The following is a 15,077-nucleotide window of genomic DNA, read 5'->3' as shown; positions in this document are numbered from 1 at the left end:
TTTTGGGGATCGTTTGGGTGTGTGTAGGTGCTTGTGGTAGCTGCAGGGGCGTGTGACTGCAGGAATGGAACGTACTTCTGAGCGGCTGGTGATGTCAAGAGGTCACCTGTATCGCTTGGTTTCTTGGGTATCTCACGTATAAAAGCACTACGGTCTGTTCCACTTTTTCTGACAATGGCAAGCGCTTCTACTGTCTAGACAACAGCACACTCTGGGAAACGTTGTACTTCGGTGTGCCTTACAACTACAGCAAATTGGCTGACCCCCCCTCCGCTTGATTGACGTATCACTCTCCCATCCGGGCACCAACCACGAAAAACAACGGCAATGTTGAGCTTCAGCATCACGTATCAACGGTGCCGCTCGTCAGCAATCGAGAGCGATGCCGGCCCTCCGCATTGCGAGAAAATGGTGGAGCCGGTTTTTTCTAGGCGGGTGCCTGGCTTTCTGAGCGCGAAGAGGGGAGACGGGAGTGTCGAACAACAATTCGAAGGCAGGGACACGACGACCGAAGAAGTCGCTCAATTGGCTTCTCGTTCTCTGACGAGTATACTGCTTGATTCTCCATTGAGATAAACACTGCTGGAGGAGCTGCTTGGCGAGGAAAGCCCCTTCCTGCTGAGGGGAAGTGTGGGTTTTATACATCGGCGCCAGGTTGTTGTGAAATGCCGGACACGCGTGGTGTGCGTGGCACGTGGGAGGACCGCCGGCGGCGCTGCCTGGCGATCATATGCGCGGTGGTGTGCTCGTAGGGGAAGGGTTTAGATCGGGTGACCTTCAACGGCTGGGATCTGTGTGGTGGTTTGTGCGTCCTTTTTTAGTTTATAATAAGATCGAGAATCGAAGAGGGGTGGTGAGACTCCAACGGCATGGCGCATCTTTGCGGTTCTGTCCGGAGGCGGCAATTTGGACAATGACTGTATCTCTCGCCCCACTTGAACTTTCTCCCTTCACAACTCGCAGCTGAACTCCGCCGCGCGAATAATCAGCATGATGGAGATCACCACCATTATCACATTAGGGGTATGCTCAGAATTCCTTAGTTATGAAATACCACAGGCCTCATCACAAGGCAATGATGAACAGTATTTTCAAGCCACCCCATACTCTGGTGGCTGCTTTTGGCACATGCAACTGACTTCCCCGAAGTGGAATTTCCAATTGTGAGCACAAAAGAGACAGTAACGTGATTTTTCCATTCCTGCTGATACGGGCAGGTGCTGTGTTGCAGATCTTGAGATAGCACCAATAAACGACACTTTAATATTCGTGCTCTTAGAAAACCAGTTCGCTGGTGCAGGTGGCCAGCTCGATCCACGTGCGCAAATGTCGTGATTACTTGCCCAGCACCATTCCATGGCGGTATTGTCCTAGCAAAGATGGTCGGGTCCAGCCGAGCATCTTAGCCGAGGATGTAGATTCCCGGAGGTGTCTCTCGTTCGGCCTCTGAAAATTGGAAACAAGCAAAAATTCCGTGGCACTGCAGACGAGAATGTCGAATTAGAAACTCTACATATACGTCCAGACGATAGCTTTAACTACCCATGACATGAGCAAAAAACAGATCCACGCTAGCCATCGGCTGCGCGAAGGAGCTGTAGGTAGCAATGATCGGAATCATAGGCGTCAAGCTGCAGCATCATTCGGAATTCGGTGGTACCTAGTTTTATTCAAAGATAGGCGAATGCTGAGTGTATCGTGATTGCGACCGGAAAACTGTCGGGTGTCGAGTGCGTGTCAGTACAAAGTGAAGTGGACGTGAGAGGTGGAAGAGCGTGGAAGACGCGTCCGAACGTGACGGAGCAGGGCACAGGGACGGAAGGTGGGGCTCGCGTCGACATGCCAGACACCCAGAGTCGCTTGCTTATCGATAGCCGTAGCGCGAAAAATTACCCTCCGCCTTGACGATCCAGGGCCCGGCGCGTCACCTTCGCTCCAACACGCCGCCGTTCTCTCTCTTTCGCACTCCGCAGAACCCGTCTAAGCAGCGACAATGGCCGAACACGAGCACGACGAAGCCGATCGCCCCGTCAAGCGCGTGAAGCTCTCCGATGAGGGCGCCGCGCCCGACTCCGCAATGGCCGACGCGCCTGCGCCCGCGCCTGTCGCAGAGGCCGCCGCAAGCTCCGCCGAGAACGAACAAGCCGACAAAACGGCCCTGAAGGAGCAGACCGACAAGGAGGAGCGCTTCGGCATCACTGCCTTTGCCAACACCAGCATCCCCGGCTTCTCTGGTATTCTGAAGCAACGCTATGTCGACTTCATGGTCCATGAGATTCTCCCCAACGGCCAAGTTTGTCACCTCGAGGACGACATTGGCATGACTGCCACGAGCGCAAAGAAGGAGGGTGGAGACAACGGCGAGCCGCAAAAGCTGTCCGGAGAGCAGGCTGAGGAGGCTGCCAAGATCTCGGACGAGAATCGCAACACTCTGCACGAGATCTTTGGCGAAGAAAAGACCCAGAGCATAACGGGCCTGAACAAGACTGTTCTTATGAATCCAGGCCGCAAAGCTGCACAGTTCAAGCCTGTCTACTCCAACCCTGTCACTGACAAGATGGCACGTCAACGCGCCCACGAGTGCATTCGCGAAATCTTTGCCGGCCGCCTCGTTACTTCGACCCAAGACGACAATATCATAAAGGTCAGCGCAAAAGGAAGGGCTGGCCAGAATGGTGGCGACAATAGGAACAACGGCCCTCGCCGTCAGACTTTCGATGAAATGGGCGGGGACAACCTACACTTTACTCTGTACAAGGAGAACAAGGATACCATGGAGGTCATCAACCATCTGGCTGCGCAGTTCAAGACTGTCCCCAAGAAGTTCAGTTTTGCCGGGACCAAAGATCGCCGTGCAGTCACGGTTCAGCGGGTGAGTGTCAAGAGGATTCGCCCAGAGCATGTGGCCCATATTGCACGCGGATTATTCAATGCTCGCATCGGATCGCTTTCGTACCAGCCCAGGGATATCTCTCTTGGAGACCACAGCGGCAACCAATTCACCATCACCCTTCGCGATTGTCACTTCCAGGGGGAGGACGGCTTGGACTTTGCCCAACGCCTGGAGCTCGCCAAGGACATTTTGGCGAAATCCACCGCCGCATTCCAAACAGAGGGCTTCATCAACTACTTTGGGCTTCAACGTTTCGGTACCTACGACGTCAGCACGGACAGTATCGGAAAGTACATGCTTTCGGGAGACCTTGCGAAGTCGGTCGATTTGATTCTCGCGTATAGTGACGAAGCTCTAGCTGCGGCACAGAATCCCGAGAGCAAGGCTCGCATCTCGGAAGATGACAAGAAGCGTGCCCTCGGACTGCACAAGTGGAAGACGGAAAGGAATGGCAAGGCGGCACTCGACCTGATACCGTTCCGCTTCTCTGGCGAGCGCGGTATCATCAAGCATCTTAGCACGGTCAGGAAGAATGGCGAGTCTTACGCGAACGACCACCAGGGCGCTCTCGGAACACTGGCCAAGAACCTTCGCGGCATGTACGTTCACGCTTACCAGAGCATCGTCTGGAACGTGGCAGCAAGCGAGCGCCTATCCCGCCACGGTGCGAAGGTCATCCCCGGCGATCTCGTCCTCGTCTCGGAGCACAGAGACAAGGAAGTCAAGAAGGAAGAGGAAGTCCTCGACGAGGTCGATGAGTTCGGAGAGGTGGTGATCAACCCGCAGGGCGACAACGCCGCGTCGGCAACCAACGACTTTGAGCGGGCCCGCGCGCTGACGGCCGAGGAGGCGGCCAGCGGCCAGTACTCCATCTTCGACGTGGTGCTGCCGCAACCCGGCTGGGACATCGAGTACCCGAAGAACGACATCGGCGAGTTCTACGCCGAGTACATGCTCGACCCCGCGCGCGGCGGCGGCGTCGACCCCCGCAACATGCGCCGCAAGTGGCGCGACATCAGCCTGCCGGGCGGCTACAGGAAGCTCATGGCCAAGTCGCTCGGCGCCGTCGGCTTCGACGTCAAGCCGTACCGGTCCGACGACGAGGAGCTGGTCGAGACGGACCTGGCGAAGCTGGTCAAGCAGGGCAAATCGGTGACGCTGGAGGAGACGAAGAAGAAGGTGATGCGCAACTACAACGACAGACCCGCCCCGCCGCCCGCGGATGCGGACGCGCAGCAGAAGATTGCGGCCGTCTTGACGTTCCAGCTCGGTAGCAGCACGTATGCCACCATGGCGCTGAGGGAGCTGATGAAGGGTGGCACGGAGGCTTATAAGCCTGACTTTACTCGCTAGGCGATGGTGGCGGCTCGTCCGCTCGCGTGCATACAGTTGTTATGGTCTTTTTGCAAATCATGGCATACATGGGGATCGTGGCATAGGCATATGGCGTGGAAATGGAAATGGTTTGCTGTGGATGGCACGGAAATAGTTGCTGTGGATCGGCATCTCAATGGGGATATATCATAGTAGTATTCGCTCTGGCATTACATTCCAAGCGTTCACCGGAGCATATGAATGAAGGCTAATTATTTGCTCTCAAAACAGAAGCCTTGAATGTTGTTGTTCCTTCCGCTTTCTTCTCGGCGGTTTCTTCCATCCGACGACCTATCTATCTGTCCATAATCCTCTTCTGCCTCCGCGTCCACAAACCATCAACACCCACCACCACCTCCCAAAAAAGGAGATTTTCCATCGGCCTGCGATCTATTTCGACGGCCCAAAGGGCAAAAAGATAAAAGAAAGAACTCGCCAGTGGTATAACTGCCTCCACTGGGAGTTGAACCCAGGATCTTCGCATTGCATATGGTTGGAAAATACAAGTGCGACGCGTTACCACTGCGCCATAGAGGCCTGAGGAGTATGATTTCTCAACTCCCAGGATCAGGGCGAGCTGGCATTTCGGAAGAACTGGGGTACTTATATACTTCAAGGTACGTCTTCCTACGAGACTTGTCCGCGATGGCGACCGTTGCGGGGAAGGTGTGAAGGGGAAAACTGCGGAAGGGAGGAATGTGCGACTTGTGTAACTGCGTGATGATATGCAAGGGGGTGGTCTTGGGTGGGAGGGTGCGCTTCGCCGCGCCGGCTGGTACAGACGAAATGTCGGACGATGATCGAGCCGAGAGGCGAAAAAAAAGAGAACGATTGAAATGGGGGGCTGCGCAACCTCGCTCGGTTGCCTTCCGTCGTGCAACGGAGCCTCGACAACACTCGTCAACCTCGGCGCATGCATCGGTGGCTATACGCATCACCACGACGTTGTTTGTGAAGTGGACGTGTCGAAGGTGGAGAGGACGTCGCTCGACTGCCGCTGCGAGGGGAAGAAAGGCGATGATGATGAGGGCCGCGTCGCCGCAGATTGATTGCCAACGCGCGGCGCCTTTACCCGTGGCTGGTCGCCCGTCTTCGGTTTCCAACAGGACGGACACCCAGAATTGATGCGCGAGAGAGAGCAACAACGCATTTGATGATGCGAGAAGGAAAATCTTCCTTTTGCGAAACTTTGCGCTAATTAGCCCAGCTGTGGCGTCAACCGGAAAAGAGGCGGAATGGCCGGATTCATACGTGAGCCAGCTGCCGTCATGATGTCACTGGTATTGTTTGGCGTTTAAAGCATGTGAGTATCGACTTGTACTTTCTGTATTCGGGTGGTCTGGTTGCTTGGCTGTTCAAGGTGCTGGGCCTGAACGAATATGGAGAGGACCTGTCACCGCCTCCCCATTCCTGTCGTTGAGCTGGAATATCAAAGCAGCGTTACTCAACTTTTTCATCTCACTACTGGGAGTAGGTAATCCCCGAACATTCAACTTGTAGACTGTTGAGCACCACAGTCACGTATCCTGACCCACCGCTTGTACTGACATTCGTTTATCGCCGCATCCTTTCCTTTACGCGTGACAGCAATACCCAATCGCCAATGAACAACTTCCTTGACGCAATCGCCTGCTGTGCGGCGCTCCAGCTGGAAGGAGTGGCTGAGAAGGACGTGAGTTACGGAAGATGGAGAAGACGGACGTGCGCGGGCAGAGCATATACAGCTGACTGCGACGCCCCGCTCCTCTCACCTCTACGGACTGTAGTACGTGTCCAAGAGCGAAAGAGGCACGCGGTTGAAGAGGCGCCAAGAAGATGCCCGTGACCCGAACCAGAGCGGCTGCCTCTCGTTATAAAAGAAACCTCAACCGCTTGATTTTCCGAGACCGTCAGCATGCGTGCGTGTGTCCTGGGATCAAGAGAACCTCATTATGTCTAAGCCCACTTGGAGGAAGTACAGGGTCATTCAAGACTTTACGTGGAGACTCGCTGGGTTTGCAAAGCTTGGCTCAGAATTTAACCTTTTCTTTAGCTATGAGCTGGTGATTGTCTCCATCAATGGACGGTGCTTTTCAAGATCTTTATGCCGGCATGATGATGTGCATTATATGGAGTGATGCTGGAGATTGCAACGTGCGGGGCACACACTTACATGTGTGTGGGTGAGCGGCGCGCCAGTTGAGTGATCTTTCGAATTCGGCAGAGGAAGAACACCGCAAAGTACGACCATTGGCATTTGGTGAGATAAAGACATGCAGTGTGGTGTCGATAAGCCGATTTGATTTCCTTCTGGAGACGTATTAAGATCCAGCAAGAGCCGGAGGCGCATATTTATAACTGAGGGAGTTGTCATGCTGGTTGGTCATCTGTGAGCTTCAGCACATGCCAGCTGAGGCATCATCCAACAGAGTTAAGATAAAGCCAATTCCAGGACGAATCCTCTTCGAAGAACTCATCCATCTTCTGCTCTTCGAAAACACTCATGTCAACAGACGAGTTTACTTTGTTGTCGCTCATACACTGGTGGCGTAGAACTGTAGGTCAAATTAAACATGCTCCTGGCGTTTGTGCATCAGTACTGTACGGTGCTCCGCCCTACCAGGAAGTACCTCTGCTGCGTTCCGTGGTTCGAAAACAATGATGCGGATCGCACTAGTCATTCATGCAAAGCTGCATCGTCGTATTTCGCCGAAAACCAAACGATGCTACGCCAACGGTCAAGTCCCGGAATGCACCACTCTTCAATAATGCAGGAACAGCGTCGCTTATCTATGATTCATCACTCAGCCTCCAAAAAGTCACCCAAACCTTATTTCGACCCCGTCACCGCCCCGTCCGCCCCCCCCCGCCCCCCTCCCCCCACCACCCCACCCAGGCAGCGAGCAAAAAGCAAAAAGCAAAAGAGAAGGTCGTGCTGGGGCTCGAACCCAGGTCGCCGGAAGGCTCAATGCGCTGCATCAAAATCCGGAGTGATAACCACTACACTACACAACCGCACCGGTCGTGTGACTTCGCTCGGAATGTCGATTAGGTAAATTTTAACAAACAATATGTAGTTAACACTGAGTAGCCGAGATTTAACCGATTGGGTGGTGTGTCCTTGTCGTGGTTGAGGTTTTCTGGACGTGAGGCCATCGGAAAACTTTGCTTCATCTCTTACTTGCCATATCGGATCAAAGGAATGACCAGAAATCGAGGTGTAGATGATCTAGATTGTCGAGAGTGAGATACTAAGTAGGAATATGGCAGAGTCAAACGACTTGTCTCTCGCTTAACAACGTTTCAATCGGCTGCCACGTATTCACCACCACCATTCGCAACAACAATGCATGAAAATACTGCCAGCACCATGCGCTTCCCACTACTCAGCCCTCATGTACGACAACACACGCGGCACAGCGCTGCCATGCACCACTGTCCCACCGACGAGCCGCAAGTCCCCGTGACAAAGCGGGCGCCGAGGTCTTATCTCCTCATACAATCCGCCATTTGTTGAGCCTTTAAACATGCTATCCGCGTTAGTAAGTAAGGCAGGATCATTACAATCGATTCCAGATTGCACTGAGGCTGACTGTAAAAGATGGCGGAACCCCCACTGAGGGAACCGCCGCAGATCGACCATGGCTCCTGTTCGCTGTGCCCAGGACTTCTCAAGCGCGTTGAAGTTGGCGGCGGGCCTCGGAAACTGGACAAGGCGTTCTACCAGTACTGTTTCCACAGCCCATGCGACAGGTGCAAGCCAGAGGACCCTCTTCATCCCTCCGCCTGCGAATTTTGCCGACACCTTCGACTCGAGCACCTCGTGACTTGTGTGGTGCCCAGCCTTGAAGACCCCTCGGGGCCTCGCCAACTAGTCGACGTCGACATTGCGTTCAAGCCGTACTCACCTGGTCAAGAGGACTTGTGCGACCTATGCTGCTTGGTCACAGCTGTGTCCGGGGCATATGGCGAACATCGAAAATTTCAAATCCAGCACTACGCTGGAGAGGAAGACGACGGCCCCCTGTCTGGCTTTTCTATCGGTGGGCACCAAGGAGCGATCAACATACGGCCGTTCGGGCATGACTTCTCCAGTCCATCCGGAACTCTTACAGAGGAGGTGGACTGGGACGTCGTCCGACGCTGGACGACGCCACCGAACAACAAGGTGCCGGACATGATCCCAGGATTCAAACTGATAGACGTCGAGCAACTCCGCATCATCAGCCCCAAGACGCCGTGCGCGTACGCCACACTAAGCTACGTCTGGGGCCAGCCTCAACCGGACGAGGAGGACCAAGGCCAGAAGAACGTCGACGACCCATTCGACCTATCCAAGGCCATCCTCCCAGCCACCATCCAGGACGCCATGGCGGTCTGCCGAAACCTCGGCTACCGGCACCTCTGGGTCGACCGGCTCTGCATCGACCAAGACGACAACCCGCACAAGCTCGGCCAGATCGCGGCCATGGGCACCATATACGCCTCGTCGGCCATCACCATCGTAGCCGCGTCCGGCGACGACGCGCGCAGCGGGCTCGCGGGCGTCTCGCGCAAACGACCACCCGACCACATGACCGTTGCGTGGGGCGGCGTCCTGGTGCTGGAATGGACGCCGCCGGTGCCCATGCTGTCGCAGACACTGGACCGCGGCAGGTGGAACACGCGCGGCTGGACGTTCCAAGAGTGGATCTGCGCGTCGCACGCCGTCTTCTTCACCGACAGCGGCGTCTACGGCGAGCTGGCGGCAGACGACGGCATCGGGAAGAAGCAGTGGGCGGAACGGGCGCGCGGCGACGCCCCCGTCTTCGATTCGGACGAGAGCCCCCGCGACTACTTCGAAGCCGTGGAGAAGTACACGCGGCGCGCGCTCACGTACCCCGCCGACGTCCTGTCCGCGTTCGTCGGCGTGCGCCAGTGGTTGGGCCCGCGGTGGGGCGAGGCGCTGCATTTCGGATTGCCCGTCGAGGCTTTCGACGAGGCCGTTCTGTGGCGGCCGCTTCGATGGGACGGCGTGCCGAGGGCGCCGGCGCCGCGGGAGACCGAGCTTTATACGGTGTGGCCCAGCTGGGCTTGGTGCTCGGTGGCAGGCGCCGTCACGTACGGGCATGAAGGCTGGTACAACAAGCTGGCTGGCATCTGTGGCTCCCTGGCCTCTTGGGCGCTTCCATCCCCTACGGGCAGCGGCGGAACGGAAGAGCTGGTGCCGGTCCCGTCCATGCCGTTCATGACGGAGATGCCAGGCCTCGAGCCGTGTGGGGAGCTGGACTACCTGTCAACGAAGGTGATGGACTGGCATGTCCGCGCCATGTCGTTCGCGTGGGAGGAAGGGTTCTTCCCACGGCATTATTTCACCCGTGAATACAATGATCTGTACGCTGCGGTATCGGAGAGATGCTCAGCGCGGCTCAAAGAAGCAGCAGTGGAAGAGTTACGACTGCGCGCATGGGAGAGCGGGGTGCGACACGCCAAACGAAACGGAGGCCCGGCCTTCCTCGAAGCTTTCTCGCCGGCACATCGAGCAAAAGCGATCGAGTCTCCAGGCAGAATCCTCGTTCTCACGCATCGCGCCTCGCTCGACCTGGAGTACGTGGGGATCCTGGACGAGAGCCGGGTCTTTCTTCTCTGGTCGACCGATGGGCATTGGCTGGGCGTCATCCGGCTCGCAGCGAGCACGGCGGATTCGCTTTTCGAGGGGAAGAGACTCTCGGATCGGCTGCGCATGGACTTTCTGGCTCTTTCGGTCACGCTTGATCTTGACGACGTGATGCGCACCACCGCGAGCAGGCTTGGTATAGAGGTCCAAAAGCAGCCCGATGGAACTTTCTGGCCTCAGGTTGGGGGTATTCAGCATCTCCACGAGGAGATCGGCCGGGAACACGGCGACGGTAAAACCGAGGATGACTTCGACGATAGAGGCCATGTCGACGGCAGTGAAGACTTTGAGCGTCTCTGGGAGTACCATGAGGCCGAGGTCAACTTTCTGAATGGGTGCGGCATCCATCTAAGCCATGAGAGGTGTTTTCAATATGTTGAAACTCCGCCCCGGATCAACGTCATGTTGATTAGCAATGAGGACAAGGATGGCACAGTTGACGAAAAAGACAATACGAAGGAGAAGGTCAGGGTCGCCCGCCGTTTGGGGATCGGCCAAGTCTACATGAAGAGATGGAAAGATGTTGAGCGTAAGTTCTGCAGCACGGTATTGGAGTAGGCCTCAAACGCTTTCGGTAGTTCCATCCGGGGTACCATCATACGACAATACCGGTACCCAGGATCTTCCCAACCCACCACCGCAAATCCGGCTTCTACATCGAAATGGAGTGCATCCAAGGAAAGGACCTAGATTAACTTGACCCCCGAGCAGAAGCGCCTGTTGATAGGCAGCATCGCCAACTACAACTGGCAACTGCAAGCACTGCCCGCTTCTCTCTCCCCCAGACTGCCACCACCTTCAGCCCAGCGGTCGTCGCATGCCACTCCCGGCTATACCGGATTGGTACAGCCCGTTGGCAGATGCGCTGACGAAGTATGATGGTGAGCTGCAGGCCGAGCGGACCTTGCGGGCAAGGCCCGATTGGCTGGGAGATGATGTGTAGCGTACCTGGAATCACATGGAGCCTTGGGATGGCTCCAGTATGGATGCACACGGCTAATGAACAAAGCATCAGAGAGTAGTTTACAAGGTTGAAGCCTGTGGAACCGGGGAATTGCTGTGCTGTTCGAGTGCTACCCATTTTTCCTCAAGAATGTCCACGAGAGCGACTTGCCCGCAAGTAAGCCACTGTTGCACGAACTTCGCCACAATTGTTTTGCTCGGATGTCGAGGCATACATCAAGCTGCTAGAGCTTTGTGGCGACAACGTCATCGGCACGACTGCGAGAAGTGATCAGCTTTGTCACCAGCACGCAAAAGGACGCCGAGGTCACTGGCGGCTGAAATCGCCGTGTGCACAGTACATACCGTCTCATGGTCTGGCGGGCTCCGGCGCCGGATGCAGATCGACAGTGGATTACCCGGAGATTGACGAGCACAGTTGGCAGAGCCAGCGTGGCGGGCAGCTTGCGTTGCGCGGGCGAGAGCTGATAGGTGGTATTTCAAGGCTGACACGCACCATCCCAGCACAATCCCAGGGCCGTACGCCGCAACGAAACAAGGTACCGCATAGCCTTGGCATAGGCCAAAAAGAAAAAAAAAAAAACCGCCGACTGTCTGCGCCAGCGCGCGGGCGCGGCGCGCGGCTCACTGCGTGGAATGGCGCAGCTAAGTATGCAACCGCATGTGCGCCTTGCATGAAGGAACCTGGCCCATCGTAGCCTCCCGCCACGGAACCCAGATTGAGCCCATAAGAGATCCCCTCCAAACGCCTCTCTGGGCGCCGTGCATATGTTCGCTGACCAGGAATTGCTAGCGGGCGCGCGCGCCGTTGCACGTCAGCACAACCACCCGGGGCCGTCGCCGGTCAAGTTTCCGGAGGCCCTCTGTCCCGGCTAGGTAGCTTGTCTGATTTGTCGCTAGCTCGTTCGGACAGCCTGCATGCAACGGACAGCCTGGATTGCCGCTTTCCTCTGCTCGAGTACGTCCGCCCGCAGTCCATATGAGTCGCAGAAGATGACAGCCGCCCGATTGCTTCTTCACCGTGTCATTGGTCGTCAGGCAACGGCGTAAGCCCGTTACCGATGAGTGCTAAAATCGTCGCTGCGCTCTTCGGCTTGTGAACGGGAAATGAAAGGAAAAACAAAGGAACGAACGACTGTATTTATCCTTCTTTACTTGTGTGCTCTTGTACGTAGCCCTTTTTCTCTCCCTTTTATCATCGTTGAGCAATGGGGAGCCTTTCACAGTGTGCGGTCCCAATTGGGTGGAGAAGGTGGCACGGTGGATGGGAGGGCACGCAATCTCTGAAACCAGCACTGCCTATCGGCGCGCTCCAAACGGCGAACGCGCTGGGCGATTTATTGGCCGGCATGCGTAGTAAGGCTAGCCCTAAGAGAAAGATCGCTTGGTTGTAGGCTGTGGGCACGGTCACACACAACGGCCGGGTGTCTCACACGTCGAATCTTGGGGAAGCGCAGCAGCGCGCGCTGTTTTGCAGCGGCGTCTTTGGGGAGCGAATGCTGTGCTGTTGGCCCGTTGTGCCGGGTCCTTGGCGGGGCGCAGGCCCGGGATATTATGCAGAAACAGACTGCGCGGTCGATCCAGCGCTCGCGTGAAGGGCGGCGATCACGTAGGCGTCGACGTCTTCCAATTAACGGAAAGACAACGTCGACGTCTTCCAATGAAAAGACAACTTCGACGTCAACCCACCTCAGGTCCCATCTCAAGCCTCCCACACGACGTCGTCGTCGTCGTACAGGAGTAGATTTCAGCGCACATCGCGAGGAGGGAACACACTGGAAAAGAAAGGAAACTGACCAGCCCGGCCCCACGATGCATCGGCCTGGCTGATGGCACAGGGTGTGAACGAAGCCAAAATTGCGACGTCCCATGTCCGCACTTTTCCCCTCATATGCCCAGATTGGGTCACTTACAGCCCCTGATAGGCACGGATTAGGATCACCTACAGGCTAACCCTGGCAAGGGCCCCTGCAACAGTCGCTGCAACGCGTCGCTGCAATGGGCCGCTGCGCCAACGCACCCCGTCGAAGCGAGGTCGACCATGTTGGACGGCCAAGCGGGATGTCTGACACCTCTATCCTGATGTGACATAAGGCCAAAAATTGCCCGTCCGCCCACCTCTTGACTTTCCGACCGCCGCGCTGTCCATTCTTGTTTACATATAATTCACCAGGCCGCTGCACGCCACAGTCCTCTCCTTTCGCCTTATATACGGCCACTCACCCAGGTCCCGGTGCTGCATTCCAAGCTCGCTCCCCTCTTTTTCCTCTCGGACTCATCGCAAGCGTACCCGTCTGGTAGCTAGCGCTCGCGGATCCTACTCTGCGGCTCTTTTGCTACACTCTGCGCGTGCCTTATCCGCACTCTTCGTCACCGTGTCCTGCCACCGAGAGCCACAGCTGCGCCGGCTGCGCCGGTCAGTACTTAGCAGTTGACCACCACCGCCAGCGGCGACGGCAACCATCACTATCACGACCACCACCACGACGGCGACCACAACGGTGACCACAACCACTGCTGAGTTGGGACACGAGCTCTGGCTGGACCCGTCTTATGAGATATATCAGGCGAGAGCTGAATATGCTCTCCACTCCAACACATACACCTGGCGGCTTAGGCGACTACATGGGCTCAAGCGGTCGGTCCTCCACATCATCTCCAAGTCATACGGAGGCTTGCGCCGGTCCATCACCATCGTCACTGCCAGTCGCTGAAGTGACATCGTCCAGACAGTCCGTGGATCATTCATTTTCCCTTTCCGCATCGCTTCCACAATCTCGCCGCCATGCGTCGCCGTCTCTTCACGAGTCAACGAGTGGACTGGAAGGCTTTGATACCAACACGGCCCAATCCGTCTCCAACCATACCACGTTGCCATCTGGCAATGGCGTAATGAGGCATGTTGAACCTGTCGTGCGCAATGGGAACGAGCGACTCAGTGACGGGGCACACTCAACGAATGCCGTGATCGCCACGGATGACAACCAGCACGATGAGGACTTAGCTGGTGCCGCATCCAACATCAATACCTTGGAGGAAGAACCTTCGGACGTTGCCCCTCTGATTGCGAATGGCATGACATGTTCTATCGAGATCATCGCTCCTGACCAGAGCCATCACCGCTTCAAGATGCTGATAGACTCTGGAGACGCCCAGCAAAACCTCGTTAGCACTGACGTCCTAGACGCCCTCCGGCTTCCGCATGAATTCCGCAAGCGTTCCCGCCTGAGGCAAGGGCTGAGGCGAATTCTTGCCAGATTGTTTCCCAACAGTAAAAGGGCCACGGCTGTGAGGAACATGAATAGGACCCGGAACGGGGACAGAAGTGTCTTCCGCGGACAGGACGGTAGCACTGTTCCCATCAGCTGGTATGGCCACAATTCGAAGGATTTGAACAGACGGCAAGTCTTTTTCCAACCGAAACGCTACCACACCACACATCTCATCGTCGACGCCAAACATTCCACCTTCGATGTCGTGCTTTGTTGGGACGAAATACACCTGCTCGGACTTGATCAGCGCGTCATAAACATCCTCCCCAAACCCCCGACTCCCGAACCTGGTAAGTGAAGTGGATCCAGCACTGAGAATGTACATGCTGACGTGCAGTACAGACTCCAATGGCGAGAAGTACGAAGGCTACGAGAGACAGCGGGCGGCGAAAAAAGCGGAGAGAGAGGCGGAGAAAAAAGCGGAGAGAGAGACGGAGGAAGCCCGGAGACGCGCAAACGGACAAAGCTAGAGTGACCACCACGATCCGGCTGTGGTGAGCATTTGACCTTGTGGCCGTCCACTTCGCCTCGAATGACGAGCACTTGGCGATACCTTCTTGGCTTATGGAAGTCCGTGACTCGTCCAACCTCTGAGACGCCTGAGGGGATCTTCTCCTTCTCAATGAAGATGATCCTTCTTTAAATCTTTCTTGGCTGCATGGCCTTCGGCGTTGATTTGAAGAACGGCGCGATCGTGTTCCGGTTCCAGGGTACTGTTTCTGGAAATTATTGGAAGTGTGGCGTTATCTGGAGGATCAAAGTGGGTATTTAGTCCCTGCCGTTTCATATACGACCTGACGTGAACGAAAAGCGAGATCGGTGCATAAGACTCACGCATGGCGTTTGTATGGCATCGCGTAATGTATTCCGACTCTTCTTTCTTCTCTTCGTCTTTGGCACATTCGACGATTGTCCTGCATTTGGCCGAAAGGGTAATTGG

General features: G+C 56.0%; 2 protein-coding genes and 2 non-coding genes across 4 annotated transcripts; 2 read left to right on the top strand and 2 right to left on the bottom strand.

The window, feature by feature from the left end:
* Positions 1–1,993: 1,993 nt before the first annotated feature.
* On the top strand, positions 1,994–4,246 carry PUS7 (multisubstrate pseudouridine synthase 7; the record flags this gene model as incomplete). Its single annotated transcript, XM_066776878.1, has 1 exon — positions 1,994–4,246. One exon carries the CDS (start codon positions 1,994–1,996, stop codon positions 4,244–4,246), a length of 2,253 nt encoding a protein of 750 aa, XP_066632720.1.
* A 469-nt stretch (positions 4,247–4,715) lies between these two features.
* On the bottom strand, positions 4,716–4,804 carry SLS55_005429. Its single transcript has one exon. It is a non-coding gene; the product is annotated as a tRNA-Thr (tRNA).
* A 2,369-nt stretch (positions 4,805–7,173) lies between these two features.
* SLS55_005428 lies at positions 7,174–7,261 on the bottom strand. The gene has a single exon. It is a non-coding gene; the product is annotated as a tRNA-Gln (tRNA).
* Positions 7,262–7,887: 626 nt separating this feature from the next.
* SLS55_005427 (uncharacterized protein) lies at positions 7,888–10,460 on the top strand (the record flags this gene model as incomplete). Its single annotated transcript, XM_066776877.1, has 2 exons — positions 7,888–7,896; positions 7,923–10,460. The coding sequence occupies 2 exons, from the start codon at positions 7,888–7,890 to the stop codon at positions 10,458–10,460; spliced, it is 2,547 nt and encodes an 848-aa protein (XP_066632719.1).
* Between the last annotated feature and the right edge of the window lie 4,617 nt (positions 10,461–15,077).

The sequence above is a fragment of the Diplodia seriata genome (assembly GCF_021436955.1).
Source record: "Diplodia seriata strain FDS-637 chromosome Unknown scaffold_5, whole genome shotgun sequence".
In the NCBI taxonomy this organism is placed as follows: domain Eukaryota; kingdom Fungi; phylum Ascomycota; class Dothideomycetes; order Botryosphaeriales; family Botryosphaeriaceae; genus Diplodia; species Diplodia seriata.
The sequence above is the reverse complement of the archived record's forward strand: the minus strand, read 5'-3'. Positions and strand labels throughout refer to the sequence as shown.